Raw genomic sequence first — 13659 nt, 5'->3', positions numbered from 1 at the left:
CATGGAGGTGTGGCATGGCCCATGAAAGCACATCTGCAGGACACCAGGGCTGAGCTCTGCCTCTAAGAAATCCCACACAAGTACGTGGAGCAGGAGATGGGACAGGGATGGGCAAAGGCTTCATAGTGGAAAGAGACTGCAGGAATGTGCCTAAAGACCTTTGGAGTGTGAGGTAAAATGGGCTACTGGGATACTAACATCGTTTTTCTGCTCTAGCCACAGGTACCAAACCAAAGATGTCCTCGACAAGAAAGATTCTACTCATCCTGGGATTCCTCTCTACTTTGGCTGTAATTGCTTTAATTGCTGTAGCAGTGACCCAAAACAAGCCACTTCCGAAGAACATTAAGGTATTTCAAGCTGGTACTCTTAAAACAAGCTGGGGAGTTAGGTGTTCATAGTGCTCAAGGACATGTTGCTGCCCTTGCTGGGTCTGGCTAACCTCTTTTTCTGGCTCCATGCACCTCAACATCTTGTTTTACATCTTTGTCGTAAAACCAGATATGGCTTCATAGGGGATCATCTCTTAAGTAATCAGTCTCAATTTTGCTGCTTTTCTGCTCTTGTATCTTTTGATGGAAACTTTACACTGAAGCACTGCTGAGAAGAGTAATGACACATATTCCCACAGCTGCCAGATAAGCTGTTCGCTTCTGGTCCCCCTGTGTGTGGAGGCCAGCACATACTGTGTGTGGTTTGGTGCCTCAGGTGTGATAGTGGCTCTGTCTTGCCCACAGTACGGGATTGTGCTGGATGCGGGATCGTCCCACACTAACCTCTATGTGTACGAGTGGCCAGCAGAGAAGGAGAACGACACTGGAGTGGTGAAGCAGGTGGAGGTGTGTAAAGTTGAAGGTAAGAGGAGGAAAGGGAGCTATGGAAGGGGCATGGGATGAAGAAGAGATAATGCAATCAAAGGGTTAGGGAGGAGAAACCCAGGAGAAGAGGCCAATATTGAAAACAGTGTTATGTCACTTAAGAGTTAGACTTGATGATCCCTGTGAGTCCCTTCCATTTCAGAATATCCCGTGAGTATTCTTATTTTGTAATCTGTGAGCTAATGTATATCCCACCTCTTCCCATGGGGAGCTGTATATGCTTGACCTTCCTGGGGGAAAAATGGATCCACTTTTTCCTTTGTTTTTAGAATGCTTGGAAGTAGTGCTTTTTGGAAAGATCTACATCAAAGAATGTATTTAAATAAATAAAATGTCAGCATGCACTCTTGCTGAAGTGCTGATGAATATCAGGCAGTGAGAGGGAAGGGCATGGTTTGCTCTTTTTCAAGGCTTCTATGCAAGCTAGGCACTGGGCTTAAGGCCCAAGGTTGCTCAACTTAAGCATGTCATGGTTTATTTTTTATTCTATTTAATTGCTGTGTAGATATTTTATGGTTCAGGAAGGCATAAATGAAGCCTAAGGGTGCACACAACAAGGAGCAACACAGACCATCATGGATCACTGCACTCTGAAGGGATGAGAGGTATTGTCAGACCTGCCTGGGGTCTTTTCAGGCCCCTGCAGTGCAGGGAAGAGCCATACCATTATCAAGCTGCTGCCATAGCTGCTCAGCACTGCACCATCCCACATCATGGGCAGCACGCTGAGCATATGGCAACCTGGGGCGAGTGCAGCCTGGGCTTCACTGCTGCACAGGCACTGGGCCTGGGGCAGTTCAGGGAACACGTGGCAGAGAGGGACAATGCATTTTGCTTTGGGTTAGCGTGAAAGGCAATAGCTGCAAAACACCCAGTGTTGTAGTGTGACTATAAAGTACATAAACAGATAGCATCTGCCCCTGGAGGACCCAGCACAGTGAAGGGTCAGAGATTTTCAGGCGCAGATCCAGGGTACTCTCAGGCAGACTCAGAGAAGTCTGCAGCTGTTCAAGACATGCTCAGGAAATGGTTTGTTTCACTGCAGTCCTCATCACTAGTTCATAGCCTGCTTCTTGGAGAACAGGTGGCAGATGCTGGGCACTGTGGCCATCCCCCTGTGCATTGGGTTTAGTTGGTGCTGTAGGATTTCTAAAGCTTCTCAGGAATGGGGGGGTTGAATCTGATACTGCTGCCTGTGATATGGTTTAATACACCTGCTCATGGCAGCATTGTGGGGTTATGCTTGGAGCTGGAGCAATGAAGTGTCTTTATTTCTTGCAGGCCCTGGGATCTCAGGTTACTCCCATGCCACAGAGAAGGCAGGTCCCTCTCTGGCACAGTGCCTACAACAAGCAAAAGAGGTGATTCCCTCAACGCAGCACAAAGAGACACCTGTCTACCTCGGAGCAACTGCTGGCATGCGGCTTCTCAGGTACTGTAGGGCCTGTCCCCTTCTCCTGCAGCACTGCAGATGGGATCACCATGGATGTTCAGTGGGGGCCTCTTGGGAAAAGTCCTTGGAGATACTGCCAGCTCACACTGTGCCCAGATACCCTCTTCTGAAGCTGACCTCTCTGAATCCCAAGTCCCCCTGGCTCTTCCCTTGCTTGCTCAGCTTGCCCACTCAGTCCAATCTTCCATCATCTCCTGCATCCAGATGCAGCACAAAGACACCAGGAGATCAGCAGTGCCAAGCTGATGCTTAGACATCCTCCATATCAAAGGGATGCTCAAACATCCCCACAATCTGGTATTAGGCCTAACCCAGAATTTTTGAGCTCAACCATGTTGTAACTTCCCACATATCTTGACTCATCCTGGGGCCATCAGAGGATAAGGTAACTTTATAATCACATACTCCTTTAGTTCTTATTTGTGTTTTTCATGGGGGTGCCCCAGAACTCTTGTCTAGCTATAACTCAGAGCTGATCTGATGTATATATTGCCTGGGAGATCTCCCTGGGGATACCTTCCGGATTTCTTCTCAAATAGTTCTTGTGAAGAGTGAGAGGAATCTCCACAGTGCAATTCCTATCAGGACACATGCTCCAGAAGAACAAGAGCTCTGGTCTCCGCTCCAAGTATCACTCTCAGCTCCAGGGTCTATAAGTGTCAGACCTGGTGGCAGCTGTGCTGTCAAGGTGTTGACAGAGAGGGACATGGCCAGTTGGAACTGGACGACCCATATGAATAACTGTTCTCTTATAATTAACACTTGGTGGGGAGTTGCAGCCTGCCTACGCAGAATAAAGCTCATAGACTACTGAGAGCTGTCAGCCAGAGTCACTCCATCCTTTCTTCCATTCATCCAGGTTGGAGAATGAAAGTGCAGCTGACGAAGTCTTGTCCTCAGTAGAGACGACACTACGCTTAGCTCCGTTCAACTTCCAGGGTGCCAGAATCATCACTGGTCAGGAAGAAGGAGCCTATGGATGGATCACCATTAATTACCTTCTGGGCAGTTTCAAGCAGGTAGTATTTCTGTAGCAAGTATGTTTGAATAATTGGCTTGCAGCACTTTGTAAATCATGCCTTGCAAGAAGCTGTTGCAAGCACTACCTTCCCTTGTAAGCCATTTACCAGGGATCAGGAAGCTGCACATCTTGCCTCAGCAGTTACCGTGAGTATATCCTGACACTTAGTGATGTCAGGCTGCACCACTGTAGTCAGGCTTAAAGCACTGAAATAAAACACCAGCATCTTCAATAATTTTGCTTGAGTACAGTGTCCTTCTCACTTCCTGATCTAAAATACTTCTATGTCTGTAAAGTCTGACAGTGATTCTTTACTATTGAGCTTATAAATCATCTGGGAGCTGAAACAGTAAATTGGCTGTCTTTTTCTCATAACAATTGTATTACATTTTATGTTCTTAGTCCTCCTGCAAACACTGTGATGTGATCCACGTTATGCATTTACAAGCCTGCATCTTTCTTGTGTCATGTTCCAGTTCTCATGTCATGTCCCTCTCCAAGACTTCCTGTGTTTTCTGTGTTCTGTGCTTCTGCTTCTCCACATAAGCCTTTCTCTTTTTTTTTTATCTCCAAAATAAAATCTTCTCCATGCCTGATATATCTGTTTTACTTTGAAATTAATTTTTTTTTAAAGTCTGGCTGGAAAAAGCTTCTGCATTCCCTGAAATCCACAAGTGAGACATCAGGAGCACTAGACCTCGGAGGAGCCTCAACACAGATTACCTTTGTATCAAAGGAACTCTCTTCTGAGTCTCCAGAGAACCAGCTCTACTTCCGTCTCTATGGCAAGGATTACCAGGTGTACACACACAGCTTTCTCTGCTATGGGAAGGACCAGGCTCTGCAACAGAAACTGGCCAGGGACCTACAGGCAAGTATATCTACACCTGTAATTTCACATGGAGAACCTGGACCCTCCCATCTTTGGCATACTGGTGCTGTGTCCCAGCTAAATGCCTCATCTCTTAGTCTGGATTAGGGAAACATCATTGTTCTCCATAAAAACTGGGCACAAGGTGCCCAAAGAGGTGCCAGTCAATACTTTCGCTCAGGGGAGGCAACATTTTACAGTCTCTGAGAATCCAAAATCAACAGCAGCTTCACAAACTGTGGCTGAAAGTAATTTGCCCAGGGTCCTACATGGAGGCTGTAGCAGTACCCACACCTTCCCCCTCAAAGCCAGTGTCTTAAGCCATCCTCATCCCTTTGACCTGATGTGTGCACCTTGATGTGATGTACCATGACAAGTGCTTTGTGGCCACCATTCCCTGTGGCTCTTTCTCAGGGTGTTACTCTAGAGCGAAGTGTAACAGCTTGAGTTGATTTTTACTTTCAGACCGTGGAGAGCAGCAGTCTCCTTGACCCGTGCTTTCACCGGGGGTATCAGAGGACTATAAATATAAGTGACTTCTTCAAAAACCCTTGTACATCAGACAAGAAAAAGCAATTACCTTTCAGCCAGCTGTACATAGAGGGAGAGGGGGATTATCAAAAGTGCCGAGAAAACATCCAGAAACTCTTCGACAAAACCAATTGTCCTTACTCCAGTTGCTCCTTCAATGGGATATACCTACCTCCATTACAAGGGGATTTTGGGGTGAGTCTTCACAGTCTTCAACTCTCTATAATTCAGAATGTCAGAAGAGCAGAAGCTCTTCATGACTGAGGCAGGAAATCATTTATAAGATAGCTTTTTGGACATGTACCTACAAAAGCAGTGCTGCACTTGTGGTGAGGGCAGACATGGAAGAGCTACTTCAGTAACTACTGGCCTGCCAGTACTGCACTGTTCCCATTCTAACCCATCTCCTTGGGGTTCTGTATTTACTAATTCATTTTTAAGCAGTCCTTCCTGATGGCCAGTACCAGAGGCAGGAGAGCCTGCTGCAGGCAGGTACCCTGCTCCACAAACCTTGTCTCCTGAGGTCAGTGGTGGAACCAGACCTGAAATTCACCCAGAAGTGTCTGAGTGCTACTAAAACCAGTCAGCTCACCTGTCTGCTTCCCAGACATGATGAGGAGACTGCACACTGAACAACACACATTATGTGTGACACCATGCTGACCATCAGTCCTAGCGCTGCAAGACTTGAGTGACTTTGAGGCTTTCTGAGGAACTGTTAATACACGCTTGCCCTGTTCATAAACTGCCCTCTACCTATCAGCTACTGGCCATGGTCAGAGAGGGGTTTTCTGGACTTCAGATTATATGATGGGGCTCTGTACAGTCCTTTCAGACTATCACTTCTGCTCTTTGTGGTGATATTGGTTGCACACTCTCTTCATTCAGTTGCCAAAACGGGATCACAGTTGTGATGGCAATCAGCATTCACTGTATGCCACTGGCACATGTTAAGGAGAGAGCTTACAGAAGCTCTTCAGGATACCATAATTCCTACCTCCACCTCTCAGCTGTTCTGAGGGGTATGTCTCAAAATGACATCACTCTTGAAAATATACCTGCTCTTATGTGTGTGATGTTGCTTCTTATGCTTCTCTATCTGTAAACAAACTCATTTTTTTTAATGGGATTTCTGCTGTTCTGCTCATGCTGAGGTTCAGTCAGATTAAAACAATCTTCCTCCTTCAGGCTTTTTCTGCTTTCTATTTTGTGATGAACTTTTTGAACTTGGCCGGTGAAGCAAGCCCTGTTCCCCTGAACAAAGTGACCAGAACCATTGAGAGCTTCTGTGCCCGGCCTTGGCAAGAGGTGAGCAGTGCTTGTTGTGGTAGACTATGGCTGCTGATACTTTTATGTAGGATAAAGGGCTGGGGTTAATTTCCAAAGCAAGATGGGAAAGATTCCCCCAGCACCTATAGTGGATGCTCAGGCACAAGCTGGAGCAGTGGGAAGGTGTGTTTAACAGCCTAGTGATTGCCTCCTTCCCTAGGTGAAGACAATGTATCAAAACATCAAAGAAAAGTACCTGAGTGAATATTGCTTCTCTGGAGCCTACATCCTCTCTCTCCTGGAAAATGGCTATGAATTCACCGAAGATAACTGGCAAAGGATCCACTTCCTTGGAAAGGTTTGTATCATGGTGGGGAGGGCTCTACTCTACACACCCCTACTGCACAGCCCGGCCCTTCATCCCCAGGAGGGTGACTGCCCCAGCAATGCTACAAGCAGCCCCTGCACCTCCCGGTGCTGATTCTGCTCCTCCTCTGTTTCAGATTGGTAGCAGTGATGCAGGTTGGACCCTGGGCTACATGCTGAACCTGACCAACATGATCCCTGCAGAGGAGCCAGCTGTGCCCCCTCTCTCTCACGGCAGCTACGTAGGGCTGATGGTGCTGTGCTCCCTTGTGCTGGTGTCTGTGCTCCTGTTTGCTTGGCTTCTCTTTCACAAGCCCAAGTGCCTGCAGAAGGGGGTTGTTTAGGAAGAACCTGGAGGGGAGAGGGGCCATGTCACCCTGGCTGTTCAGGGCTAGGAGACCCCAGCAGAGCAGCCTGTACTGCAGAGTTCCTCTCACTGAAGCTACTGACTGTACAACAAGGGCATTTATTTCTTCTGACTCACATTTGCACTGAGAGATGTTGGGACATCAGGCTCGCCACCTTTCTCTGCCAAGGACAGACAAGCTGGTGTCCCCTCCTTGAATGGGTTGTACTTTCATTCAATGAAACTTTGCTGCTTGTTGATTTCTGCCTTGTGCACAGCATTATAAAGAGAAAAGTGGCAGCAATCTTTGGGAGCCAGTGCTCCTGCGAGGGCAATCTCAGGGTCACACATCCCACTGAGCTCTTGGGAGCTGTCACACACAGGGTGATCCTGCTCCTTCTCCGCTGAAGCTGTTCCCAAGAGCCCTTTCCACACCAGCACACCTCTGCTCACCTCCCTGGGCCCTGAGCTCTCGCAGCCCTACAGCTGGGTACAGCACTTGCACCTGACTGGCCCCTGAAGGTGGGTCAGGCTCCCAAATGCCACTCTCGGAAAAGAAGGGACGAGGATGAAGAAACTGAGTGTGCTGGTGGTCATCAGCCCTTATCTGGGCTCTGGTGGCTGTCAGCTCCTTTTGCAGGTGGTAAGAAGCCTTTTTCCCACATCTTTCTGATGTTGTTGCTGGACCAAAGCTGGCTCACTGTCGCACTGAGCCATTCCCATGCCCCTAGGGTACATCAAGACACGAGTTCCCAGCCAGGCATTGCTGTTTTTTGCAGGAACAGCTTGTACTGGCCAAGGATCCTTGCCCAGTAGTGAGTGCTTATGCCTACAGGAACTCTGGTGTTATCAGCATGCCTGTAGGTATAGACCCACTAAAGCAATCCAGGGTCACTGGATAATAGAGCAGCCTCCAATCTACGGAAAATGTTTATTAAGTAATGTTGTTATAGACAGCTGGCAGCAGTTAACCAGCATTGGTTAACTTTGCTTTCCATCAGCAAAATTACTGAAAATTTGCCTTTCCTTCCCTGATGGAATAGGCTTATCCTATGGCCATAAGACCCAGGGCCTGTGAGTGCACATACTGAGGCCCATCTTCTAGTACACAACTAGGATGATGCCATTGATTGGGTTTATGAATCACTTTCTTCCATTTTTCCATTCCTTGTTCTGAAAAAAAAAGAAGAGGTAAGTCAGAAATCCATTTTTGTAAAAACACTCAGAAACCACTGGTGCCTGTCTACCTCCCACAAAATCTTGGATATCTCTCCTCCTAATGGCCTGTAAGTGCCGGAGGTCAAAAGAAAGCAGATATTATAGAGAAAAAGGCATAGTAAACATGTACCTTCACATGTTTCCCCAAGCAAAGGTGCAGGCAGCGAGGAGGGGGTCAGCATGTGCACACCCAACAACACCTTCTCCTTTAGGCAAGCGCAGACACAGAACTCAGAGTTTTCATGCTCTCCCAACCTGTTCTTCTGCACAGTTCAGGCATGAAAATATCCTGCAGTTATTTCTGCTTTATGCCTGGAAGTAGAAGCCCTAACATATTGAAGAACCTAAAGGTAAGGGAAAAATCTACCCTGTGATCTTTGGGCAGATCGTTGTTCTTCCAAAAATTTGTGTCTTATTTTTGCTCTGAAGTAGCTGACTTCAGCTTCTGTTGGACCTTGTTCTGCCCATTTCCAAAGGACTGAGTAACTCTGCTATTAAAAATCCCTTTTTCCTTGTTGGTGCTTGCAAATTGTCATTATATCATATTAAATAGGTTGATCTTCAATCTGTAAAGTGCTCTGTGCTGACCTCACTTATAGCTCTTGACTCCGCTTCTTTTAAAAGTTTTACATCTTTCTGAAATTGGAACACCAAAGTTTTTATCAGTGAGTGATAGTAGAGTCATTAATAGTGTGTATAAAGTAATATCCTCTGGTTTTGATCTATACTCTGCGTTCCCCATTTATATATCTCAGGGCCACATCTGCTCACTCAACAGAAAGTTTTGAGACTGTTTTGTCCAGTTGGACTATTGCAACTTTTTTTTTTCTCTCAGTAATTGCATTCCAGAACAGCTGCTGTCCCACATTGTGCATCACTGTCTCCAATATAAGCTATTTTGCCTTCCACGTAGCTCCACTGAAAGACACACTGTTCAAAGAATATTCCCCCGAGCAGATTATCCAGTTCAGTCCACAAATGACACTTCACCACACTGTTAGTCCATTCACCAGTTTTTGTTTTATCTGCAAATAGACTGAGATGGATTCAGCTAGAGATGCAGTCTTCCTTCAGTTTTTTTCAGCAAATATAGGTAGATGAGAGACTAATGGTAGTTTTTGATCGTGGCTGGAAGGCATGCAGGAGACACATGTGATTAGAGCTGCTTCTGCTGCCCAGACAGCCTCAATTGCAACACACCTCATCTTGTGCCACCTCCCTTGCATACGGAGTCCTCATAGCAAAGCAGAGGCCCTGCAGAAGTTCCCCACACATGCTGGTGCATCCTTTCTCCCCATGAACAGCATGGAAACCTGCAAAATGGCAATTCCTCTCCTGAGATCTCTTTGGGGATCTGACAGCTGCTGAGTTGTGTCCATGATGGGAACTGGCAGATCCATTAAGACATTTCAGAAATTGATGTAGAAACTCCATGTGGAAGCTGGTGTGGAAAGAAAGCTTGTGCCAGTCTGATTTTCTGGTCCCTGCTAAGGGTTTATGCCAAAGGAAAAGGACAAATACAGAACCTGTGAGAAGAGCTTTCACAAAGTTTTGTATCTTTATTGCAAGTCCCATAGTATTAATATTGTTAGCTCCTGATTCTAGAGCCAGGTGAGCAGCTGGTGTCTTCACTTACTCCCTCCCATCATAATTATCTTGCTTTTTGGTTTCAGTTTTGGGGTTTTTTTTAAAGCTTTAAATATGACTTGAGTGTAACCTAAGGGCCCCAAGCTAAGATAAATACAAAATATGTTACATTTTTTAAACCTTGTGACTATTAGATCCCATTTATAAATCAATCTCTCCAAAATTAGAATTTTGAAGGTGACAACAGACATGCCATTTGAAAAATCACTTGAGCAGACTGAGGCTCCAGGAACTGGTTGACTGAAGGCATCCTGTCAAGGTGGGACCCTTGAATATCATTGCCTGAATGTGAACCTTCACAGAACAGCCTATGACTTTTTTTTCTCCCTATTTCTCCTGTTATTGCAGGACTTTATTCATAAGAGGCGACTCAAAATCCTTGCTCAAAGAGTTCAAGTTTAATGAATATTCATTTCTTTGCTTCTGTGTTGTATCTGACCCAGCTGTATTCAGTTCAAATGTTCCAGAGACACCCAATGTGTACAGGAAGACCATTAATGGTAGTGGAGGGAATGTCCAAATATGCCAGTAATAATGTATCACTTCTCTTGTTAATACAGTTGATCTGCCTCACTGATAATTATTTGTGCCTTATTTCTAATTTGACAGCTTCTGGCTTTAATATCTGGCCACTGGTTGCTGTACTGTTTTGCTTTTCTGGGGTAAAGCATCTTTTAACACCACATGTTCTTGTCTAGCAAATATTTATTCACTATTCAGCACTGCTGAGCTGCCAAGATTCCAGACCTTGGTCTCTCCTAGAAGAGAGAGCTCTCCTGGGCTCCTAGGAAGCCCTGAGATGTGCTGCAGCAAGGTGAGATGTCTCTGTTTGGGGTTCAAATATTGATAGGTCCGTTTTTGGGAAGGTTCCTTGCAGGGAGATTTCATAGCTTTGGATAGTGCAGGAGCAGTCTGGTCTTGCCGGGACTGATAACTTCTGTGAGCTCTCCCATGTTCACCCAAGTGTCAGGTGTGAGGCAAAGCCACCGGAACTTCTCAGAGGAGAGAGCCTGGGTGCCTGCAGCACACTCACCTCTTGCAGAAAACAACTGGTCCTCACCACAGGCTCTAAGTACCTTTCACTCTCCTCCCTGATAAAGCTACCTCTCCTCTGTGCACAGGCTACAGCTGACTTCTCTGGCCCTACAGCAAAGCACAGGGGAGCCTCCACTTGAAAGGAAGCTCTCAGAAGTGGGGCCATCACCTCTGCAGTGGGAGCCCGATTTGAAGTGTCTGGGCTGGCCAGGGCTCTTCAGCTTCTCCAAGAGCAACCCTGGGCTGGATGTGTACCCCTTCCTTCTCCACCCCAATTCTTCCCATGCTCTGTGCCAGGAAGGATGCACAGGCTCTGCAGGGCTGCCAGCTTCATCACAGGCTCTACAGACTGTTTAGGAGGGGCTGGGGGGACACGCTGAGGACAACAGTTCCTGCCACCCAGGCCATGTGCTTTCTTTCTGTGGCCCAGCCCTGAAGAAATGGATCTTTGTTTTGATGCACACACAAGTCTCTGTATGCTTATCATAATAAAGACTTCTGAACTTATGCCAGAAAAGTTTTTGTGCTCTTTTCCAGAAGATGGGAGTCTGCCAGTAGTGGAATGGAGCTTCTGGCACTAAACATGGAAAAATCCTGAGATGTGATTTCCTCTCTTGTCAGTTCCTTGATGTTCTTCTGGGTCAGATCTGAAGTTCACAGTGGATGGTAGCATCCCCTCCTGGTAGGGAAAGGCACTGTGGTCTTTCCCAGGCTCTGGGCACCTCACACGGGTGGCCTCACTCCCAGGAAGGCTTGCTAGTAGCCAAACCCCATCTTTCCTTGCTTTAGCTTCACCCTGACCTCCTCAAAGCAGCTTGTTCTCCCCTGCTGCTAACTAGATGGATGCAGTCCTCTGTCCTCATTTTCCCTTTCCCTCCCCCAGGCGGCACCACTGGCATCATGCTGGCACTGCAGCCCACCCTCCCACCCGCCCAAACAGGTGAAGGACGGTGGGCCTGTGCCCCTTGTTCACAGGGCTGCGTGTCTCCGTGTGCAGCCACAGCTGTAGCTCTGCCAAGGCAAACATGCTTGCCATGGTCTTTATTTTTCTTTCAGCATGAACTCTCCACAGTTTGCTCATTCTTATGGCTATTAGCTTGAACTTTCCTCAGATTTTCCATTCTTCCTCTGGTAACAATATGGCCAGAACTAAAATGAACCCATCAGATGGAGTCTTTCCATGGCTGGCTCTGGAGGGATCAGCTCCTTGCTGACTGTGACCACCAGCCATGCAGTGATAGAGGGGACAGGGCTCACATTCACATTCCTCTCACTCTCACCACTGTGGCACAGAGCATTCCTGCTTCCTCTCTTACTGCCTCAAGGTTTCTCCATTTTTGAACATCTGGGTGGGGGGTGGGGGGTGTATGATCCATCCCAGATGTATTAGCCATACTTTCCAAACTAAGTCGTTATTTACTTCCTGCACTGTTTCTAAGTTCTAACATCTTATATTGTTTGTTTCTGCTTTCATCATTGTTTTTAAACATGTCCAAATTTATCACTGGATTAGGATGTCGTTTTCCTAGAGGGATAGTTGGGGAAATGTCATAAGCCTTCTCTTCTAGCCATTAAGAAATTTGTGATCAAATGATTGCTTCAGGATCTGGTAGCTGTGGGTGCCCCTGTTCCCTATGAATTCATCCTATTCTCTTTTGCATTCATTTAACTTTCAGCTTTGACAGGGTAATTTCAATGTGTCTTCTGTGCAAAACTATTTCCTTTTGTTTACTTTAAACCTGCTGCCTGATAACAGGCTGCCCCCATCCCTATGCTATGGATAAGGCTGACTAACTCTCCAGACCTAGTAGTGTGTGAGATGTGTTCTCCGCCCACCCAAGATTTTGCTCATGGCTCCTTTTTAGGCTCTAATGGTCTGGCATTTCTTTTTTTTAAGTGTTGTTTCTCACATCAGTGTTGCTCTTCTCCATAGGAAAGTGAGAGCTTTCCTCATGTGTCCCTTGGCAGCACTACAGTTCCAACTCTCCCACTGCTGTCCCAGGCTACGGAAAGCAGCTTGGGAAGCAAAAACGGAGGGGGGGAACAGACCAAACATGGGGCTTGTGCTATTTTACTATAGCCCTGCCTAGCACTCTCTGGCTGCCAAGTAACACTGGCTAGTGCTGGAAAGCCGCCCAGGTCTTTCCAATTGCCTTCGTTGCTGAAGGCTGGGAAAGGAGCAGCTCCATGGGAACCCAGCAGGCCTGGGAGCAGGGATGTGAAGGAGGCGAGGGCATTTCCCGCTGCTATGTGGGCTGTCAGTTCTGCAAAATACCACCAGATGTGGCTTGCTGTAAAGATAAGAGCTGTCCTACCACACCCATGCTCACAATGCCCATGCCACAGCTTCAGCTACTTTGCCTTCACTTCTTACATGTGCTGGGAGAAATTGTCACCTCCAGCCCTGATTCTTGTTACCCGGCTACAGATGGGTGCAATGCCATTCCTGCTCCTGAACGTGTGATGCTTTCAGACTGGCTGACAAGCACGGATGTGGTGGGATGAAGCTTAACTAGGAGAAGGTATTAATATGGTTACTGCTGTCTTTATATGCATATAATATTTTTATAATATTTTTTTCTTTTTCTGGTCATGTCTTCAGAAGGTTACTTTTTCAAAAACAGCAGGAGGAGGGAACCTGTGCAGATGGAGCAGAAGACCAAGAAGGCACAGGGATAAGGAGGGAAAGTATAGTGTATATATATAGTATATAGGAAAATATATAGGTGTATATATATATAAGAAGTATATATATATTGGAAAATATAGTAGGGCTTGGGGCAGAAGAAAGTTGAAGTTGGAAAGTCTTAGTAAGCCAAGCCATGAGCAGGCAAACCATGTGCTTTGCCCACCAGCCTGTACTGTTTGCATTAGAGGCTATCAACAGGGATTCCCTGGTTTTACCACTGCTCTTTCTGGAAAACTGAGGTAGAAAGCCAGTTGGCAGCACAAGCTGATGTGGAGAACAGGTAGGAAAGCAGTGGTGTGGGCAGCACTGGTAGAGGTTGCTTTGCTGGGGGAAAA

At 46.6% G+C, this 13659-nt stretch overlaps 1 protein-coding gene across 9 annotated transcripts in view; it reads left to right on the top strand.

The window, feature by feature from the left end:
- The window catches only part of ENTPD1 (ectonucleoside triphosphate diphosphohydrolase 1), a 32737-nt gene extending 21595 nt beyond the window's left edge, over positions 1–11142 (top strand). For all 9 annotated transcript variants that reach the window (XM_017803978.1, XM_017803979.1, XM_017803982.1 and 6 more), the window contains 9 exons: positions 217–350; positions 738–855; positions 2160–2310; positions 3191–3350; positions 3987–4223; positions 4689–4949; positions 5943–6062; positions 6244–6381; positions 6527–11142. In XM_017803978.1, coding sequence (XP_017659467.1) covers positions 217–350; positions 738–855; positions 2160–2310; positions 3191–3350; positions 3987–4223; positions 4689–4949; positions 5943–6062; positions 6244–6381; positions 6527–6733 — 1526 coding nt within the window. In that variant the 3' untranslated portion in view covers positions 6734–11142. The remainder of the gene's footprint in view (positions 1–216; positions 351–737; positions 856–2159; positions 2311–3190; positions 3351–3986; positions 4224–4688; positions 4950–5942; positions 6063–6243; positions 6382–6526) is intronic.
- The last annotated feature ends 2517 nt before the right edge of the window (positions 11143–13659 follow it).

The sequence above is a fragment of the Lepidothrix coronata genome, unplaced genomic scaffold (genome assembly GCF_001604755.1).
Source record: "Lepidothrix coronata isolate B3197 unplaced genomic scaffold, Lepidothrix_coronata-1.0 Scaffold8, whole genome shotgun sequence".
NCBI lineage: Eukaryota > Metazoa > Chordata > Aves > Passeriformes > Pipridae > Lepidothrix > Lepidothrix coronata.
The sequence above is the reverse complement of the archived record's forward strand: the minus strand, read 5'-3'. Positions and strand labels throughout refer to the sequence as shown.